The 16,083-nt window shown below is 38.3% G+C and overlaps 1 protein-coding gene across 1 annotated transcript in view; it reads left to right on the top strand.

The window, feature by feature from the left end:
- Nucleotides 1-16,083, top strand: part of TDRKH (tudor and KH domain containing) — a 271,287-nt gene that overhangs the window by 98,411 nt on the left and 156,793 nt on the right. Inside the window, exon 6 of the mRNA XM_053719713.1 lies at nt 11,025-11,191. Within this exon, the coding sequence (XP_053575688.1) occupies nt 11,025-11,191 (167 nt within the window). The remainder of the gene's footprint in view (nt 1-11,024; nt 11,192-16,083) is intronic.

Raw genomic sequence — 16,083 nt, 5'->3', positions numbered from 1 at the left:
TGTTCCGGCTTTGGAGGAGCATCTCCGGCAAATCCGTTCCACGTGGGTGCAGATTCAGGATTGCCTTCATCATTCTATGCAGCGCCAAAAGTTCGAGGCTGATTGTAGGCGTCTACCCGCACCTTCCTACCAGGTTGGTGAGAGAGTTTGGCTGTGCTCCCGCAACTTCAACCTACGTGTGCCTTCCAATAAATTGGCTCCCCGTTATGTTGGTCCTTTTCGAATACTCTGATGGGTTAAGCCTGTGGCCTATGCTCTTGACCTTCCTCCTGCTATGCGCATCTCCAATGTTTTTCATGTCTCCTTCTTGAAACCATTGGTTTGTAATCGGTGTACCACTGTGTTGCCTCGTCCCCGTCCTATCTTTGTTGACAACCATGAGGAGTATGAGGTCAGCAGCATTATTGACTCTCGTATGTCTAGGGGCCGTGTACAGTATTTGGTTCACTGGAGAGGCTACGTTCCGGAGGAGCGTTCTTGGGTTCCCTCCTCTGATGTTCATGCTCCCACCCTCCTCCGTGCCTTCCATGCCCGTTTCCCCAATAAGCCTTTTTTCCTCCCGTGGGGGAGGGGTCTTTGAGGGGAGGGTACTGTCAGGGTTTTTTCCCTGTTGTGTTTGCCATGTGCTGCTGGCAGCCATTTTACTCACCTCTCTTCCTGACTATTGTGCATTGTGGGGGATGCTGCTCAATTCCTGCACTTCCTTTTATGGCCAGACTGGTGTGCATCATCCATGTGAGACAGGATGCAGTCTCAGAATTGTGATGTCATCACTTATTATTTAAAGGGCCTCTGTTCAGTATGCTTTGCCTTTGCGTTGTCTCAGACATGTTTGTGAGAGTTCCTGTGTATTACCTGGCTGCATGACGTCCTTCCTGGTTCCTGATCCCTGGCTTGTTCCTGACTCTGCTGTTTTCCTTGCTCCTGATTCCGGCTCGTCTGACTATTCGCTTTGGCTCCTGACTCGGCTCGTCTGACTACCAGCTCTGGTTTTGATTCCTGGCTTATTTGACTTGTGGACTTTTTATTATTTTTTGCTATTAATAAAGGTGTGATTATTTTTGCACTTCTCGTCTGTCTGATTCCTGGCATCCTGACAGGTTCATCCTGATTTATCAGATTCCAATCAGACAATATAACCTCAGTGGCTTACTTTAACCATCAGGGGGGGGGAACAAGAAACTCCCTAGCAATAAGGGAAGTATCTCGGATTCTGGAGTGGGCGGAGGCCCACAGCTGTTCTCTGTCAGCGATCCACATTCCGGGTGTGGATAACTGGAAAGCAGATTTTCTCAGCAGACAATCCTTTCATCCGGGGGAATAGTCTCTCCATCCCGAAGTGTTTGCGGAGATATGCTACAGGTGGGGGATGCCGGCGATAGATCTCATGGCGGCGATAGATCTCATGGCGTCTTGTCTCATTACCAAACTACCTAGATGTAGGTCTAGGTCCAGGGATCCTCAGGCGGAGTTAATAGAGGCATTAGCGGTGCCTTGGAGGTTCAATCTAATCTAACTTTTTTCCGTCATTACCACTTCTTCCTCGGTTAGTGGCCCGCATCAAGCAGTAGCAGGCGTCAGTAATACGGATTGCTCCATCGTGGCCGCGAAGGGCATGGTTCACGGCCCTAATGAGGATGTCATCTTCTCCATGGAAGTTACCTTGTCGCAGGGATCTGCTGGAACAAGGTCCTTTTGTTCATCAAAATCTAGATTCTCTGAGGCTTACTGCGTGGAGGTTGAATGCTTAGTCCTAGCCAAGAGAGTGTGGTTTTCCTTGGCAAAAGGTTAAGGTTGGCAGGATTCTGTTGTTTCTCCAGAATGGTCTGGAGATTGGTCTTTTGGCCAGTTCTCTGAGGGGACAGATTTCGGTTTTACTGCACAAGAGGCTCTCTGAGCTTCCAGATGTTCAGTCTTTTTTTTGTTAAATTTTTGATTAGGATCAGACCTGTGTTTAGATCTTCGGCTCCCCCTTGGAGTCTGAATCTGGTTCTTAAAGTTTTGCAACGGGCTCCTTTTGAGACTATGCATGGAATTGTTATTAAAAGGACATGCCATCCACATTTTTTCTTTTTATTTGGAAAGAGAATTCAATTTTAAACATCTTTCTAATTTACTTATATTATCTAATTTGTTTTATTCACTTGATATTCTTTGATGAAAAGCATGTCTAGATATGCTCACTAGCTGCTGATTGGTTGCTGCACATAGAAGCATCATGTGATTGGCTCACCATGTGCATTGCTTTTTCTTCAAATAAGGATATTTAAAAAAATGAAGCAAAATAAATTATGGAAGTAAATTGTAATGTTGTTTAAATTTCTATTCTCTATCTGAATCATGAAAGAAAGATTTTGGGTTTAGTGGCCCTTTAAGTTGTTGTCCTGGAAAGTTCTCTTTCTACTGGCTATTGCTTTGGCGCGCAGAGTATCTGAGATTGGCGCCTTGCAATGTGAGCCTCTTTATCTCCAAATAAGACAAATGGTGGGTGGCTATTGAAAGATAATTGCAGAAAAAAGGATGTTAATTTGTTTTAAAAACATTGAGTTGGCTTATGAGTTTTGCAGTTAATGAAAAACAAGTTTAGAGTGAGTGCACCTGATGAGTGTTAATATTGGGGAAATTGGTTTATATAACCACGCTCTAAACCCTACAAGTGTGACAGTCGTTCCTTCAAACGACTGTCAAAGAATGAAGTGCAATAACCAAGGTGAGGGGAGCTAAAGGTATAATTTGTGGTGTTTGTATGTTACTGTGTAACCTAAATAAGAGTTTATGCTTATACGTTTTGATTGAAAAAATAGTATATTTATTTTAAAACACTTTAAAACATTTTAAAACATGTGCATAATAAAAGTATAGAGCTCTATTACTTTAAGACATATAAAACAATATACAATATATAATTTGTAATAACAATACTGGAGGATAGAAAATAGTTGCTATAATATTGTACACTTTTTGCTTGCTTCTTTGGTCTAGATAGTCTCTTTTGAGGCTTTAAAAGTTTCGTATTATTGTTATTCTGGTACTCACGATTTTGTCTTAAGTGTAAAAAGGCTTTTTAGCTTTTTAGCTTTATGGGGTCATAAAAAACCGTTGCGGAGGCAATATACGTTTGGAGTGATTCCAGCCTTTAATTTGACAATCTTGTTTTTTTGCTTTTTGTGACTTTGGAGATTAATAGGAACAGGTAGTAGATTTGTTTCTGTTTCCTTTGTTAGGAGTTACAAAGTTTTAAAAGAGGGTGATACAATGTATATCTCCATTGGCTGTGCTAAAGAAAAATCTTAGCCGTTTTATCGTTGTTGTGGTGCTTTAAAGTTCCTCGATGTTTAGCGGGGGTTCAATTTGAAATATCCGTTGGTCTCTGAGACTGTTTACCCTTATAATTTTGCTGGTAGGTGTTCAGGGTTTGCAGGAGTCTCTAAGAGGCAGTTCTGTCTGTAGTCCGTTGTTTTGTTTTGCTTCTTTTGCGCTTATTATTTCAAGCGCTAGATAGAGTTGAATCCGTTGAAGGGAAGATAGTTCTTATCCCACAGTGTGGGCATAAACTGTCAAAGAGGGTGCACACTCAGGTGGGCAGATCTACGCGTTTCGGCGGGTGCCTTTATCAAGATGCCTCTGAGAGTGTTCGCGGTCCTATTTAAAAAGGGGTAGGTAGGTCCTGATTGGTTAATTAGAGATTCTTTGTTGACCAATCTCTGTGCAGATATTTGAGCAGTGTGTTCGGTTACAACTTTTAAAGCCTCAAAAGAGACTATCTAGACCAAAGAAGCAAGCAAAAAGTGTACAATATTATAGCAACTATTTTCTATCCTCCAGTATTGTTATTACAAATTATATATTGTATATTGTTTTATATGTCTTAAAGTAATAGAGCTCTATACTTTTATTATGCACATGTTTTAAAATGTTTTAAAGTGTTTTAAAATAAATATACTATTTTTTCAATCAAAACGTATAAGCATAAACTCTTATTTAGGTTACACAGTAACATACAAACACCACAAATTATACCTTTAGCTCCCCTCACCTTGGTTATTGCACTTCATTCTTTGACAGTCGTTTGAAGGAACGACTGTCACACTTGTAGGGTTTAGAGCGTGGTTATATAAACCAATTTCCCCAATATTAACACTCATCAGGTGCACTCACTCTAAACTTGTTTTTCATTAATCACTTACTTCCTTCTATTTGAGTTTGAGACACACCGTTTTTTCACAAAGAATATATAATATTATTTATAAATTGTTATCTTAAAGACAAAGTTTAACTCCAAAAAGATTTTCGGGCTCCAACACATTTTCATACTTTTGTCCTTTTCATATTTTTGTCTTTTTCTTTTTATATTTCCACTTTACTACCAATATGGATATATTTGCACAAAGAGAAGAAATATTACAAGGTATTTCTATAGAACACCGAAACCAAGATATTAATCCCCACACAAATACTCCTAAAAATTTGACAGAACTATGTGATAACTTGGAAAAACTTCTGATTAAAGAACTAAAAAATACCATAGAAATCAAATACACAGAAAAATATATTGAGAATAACATGGTCCCAAGAGGACTTAGATTAAAGAAAAATTGTACATTCAACCTAAATGATGAACTATCTAATGAATGGTTTGAGACCCTTGAAAATGCTTCTCTAACATTAATGAAAATAATAATCAAGTCTAGAAACATCACATTAAGTGAGACTAAAAAGGAAATAGACCAACAAAAAAACATTTTAAAAATTTATGAAAACAATACCGAGTTCCTAAACAATCAAAAAGAAATTTTTAACACCATTTCAAGTTTTAAAGAAAATATTCTAGCAACGAAATCATCTAAATATAATAGAGATCTGGAAGACTACTCTGAAACTCAAGATATTGATATTCCAATAGAAATAGATTCCACTAACGAGAATACAGCTGAAATAGTCGCCTCTCCAATTCCAAAAACTTTAGACAAATCATATTTATTTGGGAAATCTAACCATACAAATATTAACCAAAATAAACCCCCACAATCGAATCACACGACATTTAGGAATCATATTCCATCAGACATACGAAATATAGAAGGATCTAATAAACAACAAAACTATCATAGAAGACAATACACTAATTACCCTGATGACCAATACCACACAAAAGTACAAACAGAAGAAAAATTTGTCAGTCAAAATAGATATGACACAAGAACACCCAAAAATTCATTTTCAAACCAACATTCTTTTTCAAACCAATACTCACATAACAATTATGATTTGTCGAATAACGATTCAAACATAGATTGGGGCTATACCCCGAGGAGAAATTACTCATATAGACAATACCAACACAATTCAAACCATAACAGAAATAATTCCAATCAAAGAAATAACTATGAACATAGATGGGGTAATCGAGAATGGAATTACAAACCAGATAACCAATATCCTTATAGACACAATTATGACCAATCTGATCACTACACATACAAGAATAAAAATAAAAACTCTTATTACACTAATCACAAAAGAAACCATTTTGACTCCAACTCAGATTGGAGAATTCAAACAAGAAATAGATATCAACCATTAGAACAAGGCACAAGGTCCCCCGCACCTCATATTGCAGAACAACAGAAAGTTTTTTTAGAACAGGCCCCTTTAGGGGAAGGAACATCAAAAACCAACACACACCGCATCCTCCCAAAAAGAATCGTAAGAAACAAACGAGGATTAGAGGTAGGAGAAACGGAAGAAAATCTAGACAAAATCCCGAAAAGACAGAAATAAAACATACAGGAATATTCAATATAAGTAAATACCAATTAAATCCTCTTCAAAAATCAGTTCTAAGTAAAGGCTTATCATTTGCCCCATCATGCAAATTAAATAAATTTGAAACCCTCATAAACATAAACCAATACATACGTAAACTCACCTTAAAAAGATATTTCATAAAGAACCCTCTCGAGAACAAAACCCTCAAAGAAAATGAACAAAAATTTAAACACACAAATCTAAAAGCCCCCTCAACGTTCTATCCCACAAATGAAAAAAGCGAAGACATTAAACTCTTTGAGAAAATGGTCAAACAAGATATAGACAAACTAGATCAAAACAAATTCATAGAGTGGAATATGACTCAAAAGGAACTAAAAATAATAAAAGATCTAAAAAATAACGAAATCACTATTAAGCAAGCTGACAAGGGCGGAGGAATAGTCCTTATGGACACATCTTTTTATTTAGAGGAATCTTACAGACTTCTAAATGACCAAACAACATATAAAAAATTAAGATCTAACCCCTTAAAAAACCAAACAAAAAAACTACAAGATCTTCTCATAAAAGCATTAAACTCAGGAGTACTTACAAAAAATGAATTTGATTTTATAAACATTAACCCTATTTCACCTACTTTTTACATACTTCCCAAAATCCATAAAAACTTAACTAAACCCCCTGGACGACCTATCATATCAGGCATAGGATCCCTCACATCAAATCTTTCGCAATATGTTGATTTCTTCTTACAGTCATACGTTTCCCAGTTACCCTCCTATCTAAAAGACTCAACTCAATTACTCAACATCCTAAAAGATATATCCTGGGAAGAAAACTTCCTTCTAGTAACATGTGATGTAAATTCCCTATACACTAACATAGATCACCAAAAAGGGCTTAAAGCTATAAAATTCTTCTTAGACAAGGATCCAAATTTAAATAAAGAACAAAATAAATTCCTAATTGATTGTATCCATTTTATACTATATAACAACTCTTTTTTATTTAATGAAGAGATTTTTCTACAACACAAGGAGACTGCTATGGGCACAAGGTTCGCCCCCAGTTATGCTAATCTATTCATGGGTTATTTTGAACATAATTATATCAATTCTAGCCCATGGGGGGCGAACCTTGTGCTATATTACCGCTATATAGATGACCTATTTATAATTTGGAGAGGCGAACCTGAACTTCTAGAATTATTTCTAGAAGACTTAAATAACAACATACTAGGCCTTAATTTCACTCATGAATTCAGTACAAACTCAATTCACTATTTGGACTTAGAAATAGAAATTAAAAATATGATGATTACAACCAAAACCTTTTTTTAAAAAACAGATGCCAATAACTACATACACAATAAAAGCTGCCACCTAAACAAATGGAAAACAAATATCCCCAAAAATCAATTCACCAGAATCAGAAAAAATTGTTCAGATATTAACCAATACTCCACCCAATCAGAAACCTTAAAACTAAGATTCATTGAAAAAAGATATAACATCCACACTTTGGAGAAAACACAATTAGAGGTAAGAGAAATGGATAGGAACTTGATACTCGCACCAAAACAAAAATCAGAACCTAACCAAAACAGAAACGATCCCTTATTTATACCTTTTATAACGCAATACAACTCACAACATCATGAAATCAAAAAGATTTTAAACAAACACTGGCACTATATAAAACATGACCAAATTTTGGGACATAGATTGAAAAATAATCCAGACATCATTTTTAAGAAAGCAAAAAATCTGAAAAACATACTATCACCAAGTGAATTTAAAAATAAGGAAATCCACAACCCCAATACATTCGATCTTAACAAAGAAAAAGTTGAAGGTTTCTTTCCTTGTATATCCTGTAAATCATGCAAACATAGTAGCAAGATCAAAACCCTGAAATCTAATAATAACAATCAATATATCAACATCAAAGAAATCATACGATGTTCAGATAAGAATGTCATTTATTGTTTACAATGTTTATGTGGTTACCAATACTTTGGCCAAACTAGCCGTATGCTTAGAGACCGCATAAGAGAACACCTTCACCATATCGAACATAAATCAACTAACACCAATCTATATAAACATTTTACTGAATATCATAATGGCAATATCCAACACCTGAAATATTGGGGAGTCAAAAAGGTTTTCCTTAATCCCAGAGGGGGAAATCTAGAAAACCTCCTACTTAGAAAAGAAGCGGAATACATTTACTCCTTTAAAACTTTATATCCACATGGATTAAATATGGAGTTTGATTTAAACTTTCTGATCTAATACTTTTAGATTTAAACATTCCTATATTTACATATATTCAAAGAGGAATATATCATATAACATCATCGTTTCGAAATTTGTCGCAACATTTAACAGCACTCAGCTACAAAACTGCAAAATAATTAAAGCATTGTTATGCTGATGCAAAAATTCAAAGTTATCACATATGTCCAAACACCCCCCCCTTCTTTCCAACTCACAATTATATATAATTTATATAGTTTATTTCCCACAACTATATAATGTCTTATAGAGGGCGCACACACAAACTAAACACACAATCAGATCAACTATGTTTAGAAAATTATGAGTAGCTATATATGTTAAAATTTTCAATCAAGCTGACGTTATCATTTCACAAATCTGTACTACAACAAAAAATGTAACCGAACACACTGCTCAAATATCTGCACAGAGATTGGTCAACAAAGAATCTCTAATTAACCAATCAGGACCTACCTACCCCTTTTTAAATAGGACCGCGAACACTCTCAGAGGCATCTTGATAAAGGCACCCGCCGAAACGCGTAGATCTGCCCACCTGAGTGTGCACCCTCTTTGACAGTTTATGCCCACACTGTGGGATAAGAACTATCTTCCCTTCAACGGATTCAACTCTATCTAGCGCTTGAAATAATAAGCGCAAAAGAAGCAAAACAAAACAACGGACTACAGACAGAACTGCCTCTTAGAGACTCCTGCAAACCCTGAACACCTACCAGCAAAATTATAAGGGTAAACAGTCTCAGAGACCAACGGATATTCCTAATTAAACTCCTGCTAAAGATCGAGGAATTTTCAAACGCTATAAGCCTCTTAGAGACTCCTGCAAACCCTGAACACCATACTAGCAGAAAATAGAGTATACAGTCTCAGAGACCAACGGATATTTCAAATTGAACCCCCGCTAAACATCGAGGAACTTTAAAGCACCACAACAACGATAAAACGGCTAAGATTTTTCTTTAGCACAGCCAATGGAGATATACATTGTATCACCCTCTTTTAAAACTTTGTAACTCCTAACAAAGGAAACAGAAACAAATCTACTACCTGTTCCTATTAATCTCCAAAGTCACAAAAAGCAAAAAAACAAGATTGTCAAATTAAAGGCTGGAATCACTCCAAACGTATATTGCCTCCGCAACGGTTTTTTATGACCCCATAAAGCTAAAAAGCTAAAAAGCCTTTTTACACTCAAGACAAAATCGTGAGTACCAGAATAACAATAATACGAAACTTTTAAAGCCTCAAAAGAGACTATCTAGACCAAAGAAGCAAGCAAAAAGTGTACAATATTATAGCAACTATTTTCTATCCTCCAGTATTGTTATTACAAATTATATATTTTATATTGTTTTATATGTCTTAAAGTAATAGAGCTCTATACTTTTATTATGCACATGTTTTAAAATGTTTTAAAGTGTTTTAAAATAAATATACTATTTTTTTCAATCAAAACGTATAAGCATAAACTCTTATTTATGAGTTTTGCAGGTATCTCCCTTTGAGCCTATGCATACTTTCGACATTCCGTTTCTGTCTGGAAGGTATTGTTTCTTTTAGCAATATCTTCTGCCAGAAAAGTTTCTGAAATGTCTGCTGTTTCTTGTGAGCCTCCTTATCTGGTTTTTCATCAGGATAAGGCAGTTTTAAGGACTACATTTGACTTTTTCAAAAGGTGGTTTCTTCTGATAACATCATTCAGGAGATTATCGTTCCTTCTCTTTGTCTTAATCTTATTTATATAAAATGGCTCCTACATACTTTAGATATAGGGAATTACAAGTCACTGGATTCCAGACAATCCTCTAATTTGTTTATTTTATTCTTTTCTCGTTTCACCCGAAGGCCACAACACTACTTTAATTTCGTAGCTAAAACTCTTGATTCAGATGACTTACTTGGAGGTGGGAAAGTCTCCCCCGATATGCATTACAGCATATTTGACTAGATCAGTTTCCACTTCCTGGGCTTTGAAAAATGAAAACATTTGCAAGACCACAACATGGTCATCCTTACATACCTTTTCACTATATTCTACTGATGCGACTTTTGGTAGGAAAGTCCACCAGGCAGCAGTGTCTTAAAATTAGGTGCCTGCGTTTCAAAAAAATGTTTGGTCCTGCACAGCTTAGGTATTCGTTTCCAGGAGTAATGGCTTATGGACTCTCATGACCCTGTGAAAGAAGACAAATGTTATGCTTACTTGATTAATTTTTTTCATGGTGGTGAGTCCACAATACCCGCCCATTTTTCACTAATTTTTAGTAAAATAATTCTGGCGGCAGTTCTAGTTTGCACCTCATTTTCCCTGCTTTGTCCTTTCTACTTCTCCTTGCTTGACTATACATAAAACTAGCATAATAGAGAGGTGGGAAGGATTAAGTACTCTTGGAGTTTTGGGAATCTTTGCTTCTTCCTAGTGGCCACGAGTTGCATCCCAGGAGTAATGGCTTGTGGACTCTCACCACCATGACTGAGGTGTTTCACAAGCTCTGCTGTTGCACAGTTGGTTGATAAAAAATGGGGTGCAAGTGCACCCTGTTATTTGCCAACAGGTTTACTACATGTGATCCTTGTCCATCCGGACAATGATGAATCTGCCTCTTGATATAATATTGTTCTACTGTGTTTTCTTAAAGCAACTGTACTCCTTTATAGTTCTCTGTATTATGGTATAATCAGGGTTTGACAAATCTAAGGAAATATGGCTCTTAAAATTGTAGTTCTTGCTAATAACTTTATTCAGTTGTTCTATGGCATCTCTAAATAAATCATCCCATTTATTGCTGACTCCTTAGTATTGTTAGTGGTCTTAGAATTTAAAATTAAATAAACAACCTTCTGGTATAACTTTTAGCGCTTCTGTGTTTTCTTAAATACTCAGTTATTGCTTCAGAGTTTCTACATTTTTTCATTGTATTTAATGTCACCTACTCTCTCTTCCTTTAGTTCCAAGCCCTGATTTTACCTTCCGTGCAGACGAATATGTCGACATCTACGTTTCAGCTACAGAAAACCCAGAGCACTTTTGGATCCAGATTTTGGGCACCAGATCCTCCCAGCTTGATAAACTGACCACTGAGATGTCAGAATACTACCAGAATCAGCAACAGGCAGTTAGTATTGGTTAACATTACCAAACCTCTTCATGCCAGGAAGTAGCCTTATTTTTTTCTTTTCTTTTAAAACCACATGCAAATATCTGTCTTTTAATTTAAATATATATCGGACCTAATAAGGTAGGCAAGAAAATTAATACTTTAAAAGAACATATCTCAAGTTTTTTGCATGAAACAAAAAAAAATTTACTTTCTCAAACTGTGATGTCATTCAGTAACTGTCAGTATGTAGCCTTGTGCCTTCATGACATAGGTAGAAACACACAAAAGTGTATAGTGGATTTTCTTTCTTCTTTGTGTATCCAACCCCTATCTGCTTGCACAAGTTGTATGTTTCTATGTACAAATTTGTAGTTAGGTGGTGTCAGCTGTTTACCCCTTCTGTACTCTCTGTACACCATCTGGAGTCATACACCAGATACATCTTTGGTACCTTAAGTTTGGACATTTATTCTGTCCCTTTAGTGCTTGTTTGTATGATGTTATACCCCAATGTACTTTACAATTTCCTTGTGCATGTATTAAAATTATTTATTTTACAAGATACGAGTCCACGGATTTCATCCTTACTTATGGGATATCGCCTCCTGGTCAGCAGGAGGAGGCAAAGAGCACCACAGCAGAGCTGTATATATAGCTCCTCCCTTCCCTCCCACTCCAGTCATTCTCTTTGCCTGTGTTAGTGATAGGAAGAGGCAAAGTGAGGTGTTGGTTATAGATTCTTCAATCAAGTGTTTATTATTTTTTACAAATGGTGCCACAGTGTACTATTTTGTTCTGGGGTGTAGCCTACACCAGATCAGTCTCTTCAGTGTAAAGAGAAGCATTTGGTGGCTTTAAGGCAATGGGAACTGGTGGGATTAAATTCTCACTGCGCCTCCCATACTGAGTGCTGCCCTGCAGATGATGGTTTTAGCAGAACAGAACTGCAGGAGGGAGAAGACCTCTTGATCCTGTGAGACCGGTCATGCTGTCGCTCAGCATAGAGGTAAGTGCAGTCTTTGTTTTTCTGGGACATAATATTAACTCGTAATAGACTGTATGCTTCCATATCTGTTATGTGGGACATTATATAACTTTATCCCTACGTGTTAGATGTGATTAAGTTATGGGGCAGTTTTCTGCAGTCTCAGTTCTTAGTTCATTTGTACAGAATATTGTGTGTGTTTTTCCATCTTGCACCTCGGTATATTGTTTTCCTTTCAGAAACAGCAACTACCTGGCTTAAGTGTGCAGCCCAGAGGGTTATACTGTGTTGATAATGCGGGATGTCATGGGGAATAAATGTTGTTGCCTATCCCTGCTTTAACATGTTTATTGAACTTGCAGCATGTATTTATCGGCATATATTAATAGTAAACATCAGCCGACTGGTACTTTATGTCCTCACTCCCAATGGGTCTATTTTATTAAATTGCCGACAGGGAGGCTTATTCAATATAACTTGCTGCTATACTTGTTTTCTATTTTGACTCACAACGGCTTCTGTTAGTGACTTATCAGCCGACAGGAAGGTTTATTTTATTACACATGCAGTGTGTTGTCCATATGGCTTCTTGTACAAGATGAAGCCGACTGGGAGATTACTGCATTGTTTTACTTCTGTGAGAAATATGGGAATTTCTTTATTGCCATGAGGTTCTTCGACGGCTCGCTGTGTAAAATATGTGCGGCCAGTGAGATTTAGCTAATACGCCCACGATGGGCGGAGCTCCAGTGCACGCCATGGTTTGTGCGCCTTTTGCATTTTTCCTTCATTGTGATATGGAGAATGTATTTCTTTAAAGTACCATGAGGTCTCCGATGGCTCGCTTTGTCAAAAAATATGCGTCCAGAGAGGTTTGACGGATACGCCCACGATGGGCGGATCTCCGTTATGCGCCATGGTTGCACTTTCCTTCAATGTGTTACAGCAACACAATGTAGTAGAGAGGCTCTTTTCTGCTAGCGGATCGCAGGGTGCCTCCTCGGCTGTGTTTCACAACAAATACAGCTTAGAGGTCTTTCGAGCCGTCTAGAGTTTTTTCCTGAGTGAAGGTGTAATTTCCTCTGTCACGTTAGGTGGTGTCACAGGTAAACACGAGTCCCACATAAAGTTAGGCATGCTGGTCCTTCCTGTATGAATTAATCGGAGGTGCAGCTGCTATCTTGAAAACGTGAAGGGTTGATCTGTATTATTAATTACACAACTGTCCCATACATTTTGGTCTTTATTCGAAAGGAACATTCTCAGTTGGTAATGTTCCCCATACTTTTCAGTATTGTTTGCTATAAGCAGTCTCTTGACTATATTTTATGCAGGTCTTGCCTCTAATGCTTTTAAATGAATTAAACATGCTGTTGCAATGTTTCTTTACTGTTTATTCATCCCTTTTTGAAGTTGGATGGTATAACACATATTCAGTAGGTCATAGACACAGAGATGAGTCACTTTCAGATTTAAAGAGACAGTACTGTTTTTGTTCTATGTACATTCTATACATGATTTCAGCTGGTTATTTTTTGCTTCATCCCTTATTGAAATAAACTTTTGTTAACCTAAGTTTTTTCTACTCAGTGGGTGTCCTTTTACTGGCGCCTTGCCTACATCCTAAGATTGGCAGGTACCCAAATTTACATGTAAATTGCTGAAGCTATGTGATGCAATATTGCACGCGACCTTCATTTGCTTTTGTACAATAAAGTAAATAATGTCTGTTTTTACAGTTCAAAGGACAGTAAGGGTCAGTTTTATTAGGACATTACTGCTGTTTCTTTGGTGTGTGTTCATCCTTTGTGACTTTGGATGGAACAGCAGCACACTACAATGGAGTTTTCCTTTAAGATGTAAAGGAATTAAACCTCTTAGCTGTTTCAGTTCTAAAGTTTCTGATATTTTCTTGCAGATTACCAAGTCGGCGGCTAAGAGTTCGGGATTTTCCGTCTTAGCACGCAGTGCCTTTATGGTTGAATTCTTGATCTGTGGATGCGTCAGCTAAACCTAAGTATTTGGCTATTCCTTCCAAGGGGAGGGGCCTGTTTGGGCCTGACTTGAAGGAGATCATTTTTTCCCGTAATTTCATTACGGGAGGTAAGGGTACCCTCCTCCCTCAAGAGTAATTTTCGTTCCTTTCAAAATTTCAGGGGAGTCTCCTCTTCCACTAAACAGGAAGGGATTTATTCAAAGTCTACATAGAGACCCAACCAGTCTTAAACAACCCAAGAAGCCTGCTGCTGCTACCAAAACAGCATGAAGGGGCGGCCCCCGATCCGAGACCAGATCTAGTAGGGGGCAGATTTTCTCTTTGTCCAGGCTTGGATAAGAGACGTTCAGGATCCCCGGACACTAGAAATCGTGTCTCAAGGATATCAGTTGGAGTTCAGAAATTCCTTCCCCAGAGGAAGGTTTCTTCTTTCACGATTGTCTGTAGACCAGATAAAAAGAGAGGCGTTCTTACGCTGTATAAGAGACCTCTCCTCCAGGGGAGTGATTTGCTCCGTTCCAATACAGGAACAGGGGCAGGGGTTTTACTCAAATCTCTTTGTAGTTTCCAAAATAGAGGGAACCTTCCGACCCATTTTAGATATCAAAAGCCTAAACAAGTTACAGTCAGCTGTAGTAGCCTGATGCTTAGCTTAGCTGTCTAGCAAGCGGAAGGTTTGCAGTTTGAAACCAGCTGCAGCTATTTATCTCAGAGTTCCATCCTTCAAGATGGAGACTATTCGGACAATTCTTCCATTGATCCAGGAGGGTCAATATATGACTACCGTGTATTTAAAGGATGCATATCTTCATATTCCTATCCACAGAGATCATCACAAGTTCCTGAGGTTTGCCTTTCTGGAAAACATTTTCAGTTTGTGGCCCTTCCTTTCGGTCTCGCCATGGCACCCAGAATTTTCACAAAAGTTCTGGGGTCTCTGCTAGTGGTTCTCAGGCTGCGGGGCATTGCAGTGGCACCTTATCTGGACGATATTCTGATCCAGGCGTCGCATTATCAGCTGACAGTGTCTCATACCGACATTGTTCTGTCCTTTCTAAGGACTCACGGGTGGCAGGTGAATCTAGAAAAGAGTTCACTTATTCCACAGACAAGGGTTCTTTTCCTGGGAACTCTAATCGACTCTCTATCCATAAAGTGCATGAAGGCAATTGGATTGATGGTGGCAGCAATGGTCATCATTCCGTTTGCTCATTTTCATCTCAGACCTTTACAACTGAACATGCTCAGACAATGGAATGGAGATTATGCAAATTTGTCTCCTCAAATTGATCTGGTTCAGGAGACAAGGGACTCTCTTCTTTGGTGGTTGTCGCCGGATCATCTGTCTCAAGGGACTTGCTTCCGCAGACCCTCATGGGTGTTAGTGACAATGGACGCCAGCCGGATAGGATGGGGTGCAGTCTGGAGCTCCCTGAAGGCTCAGGGTGTGTGGACTCGGTCGGAGTCTCTACTTCCCATCAATATTCTGGAGTTGAGAGCAATTTTCAATGCGCTTCAGGCTTGGCCTCAGTTGGCTTCGGCCAAATTCATCAGATTTCAATCGGACTACATCACGACTGTGGTTTACATGAATCATCAGGGAGGAACAAGGAGTTCCTTAGCGATGACAGAAGTATCCTAGATAATTCAGTGGGTGGAGACTCACTCTTGTTATCTGTCGGCAATCTACATCCCAGGGGTGGACAACTGGGAGGCGGATTTTTTGAGCAGACAGACGTTTCATCCGGTGGAATGGGATCTCCATCCGGAGGTCTTTGCCAACCTGATTCTCGAATGGGGCAGGCCGGAGCTGGATCTTATGGCGTCTCGTCAGAATACCAAGCTTCTGAGATTTGGATCCAGGAATCCTCAGGCCGAACTGATAGATGCCTTTGCAGTGCCTTGGTCGTTCACCCTAGCTTATGT

This window comes from Bombina bombina, chromosome 1 (genome assembly GCF_027579735.1).
Source record: "Bombina bombina isolate aBomBom1 chromosome 1, aBomBom1.pri, whole genome shotgun sequence".
NCBI lineage: Eukaryota > Metazoa > Chordata > Amphibia > Anura > Bombinatoridae > Bombina > Bombina bombina.
The sequence above is the reverse complement of the archived record's forward strand: the minus strand, read 5'-3'. Positions and strand labels throughout refer to the sequence as shown.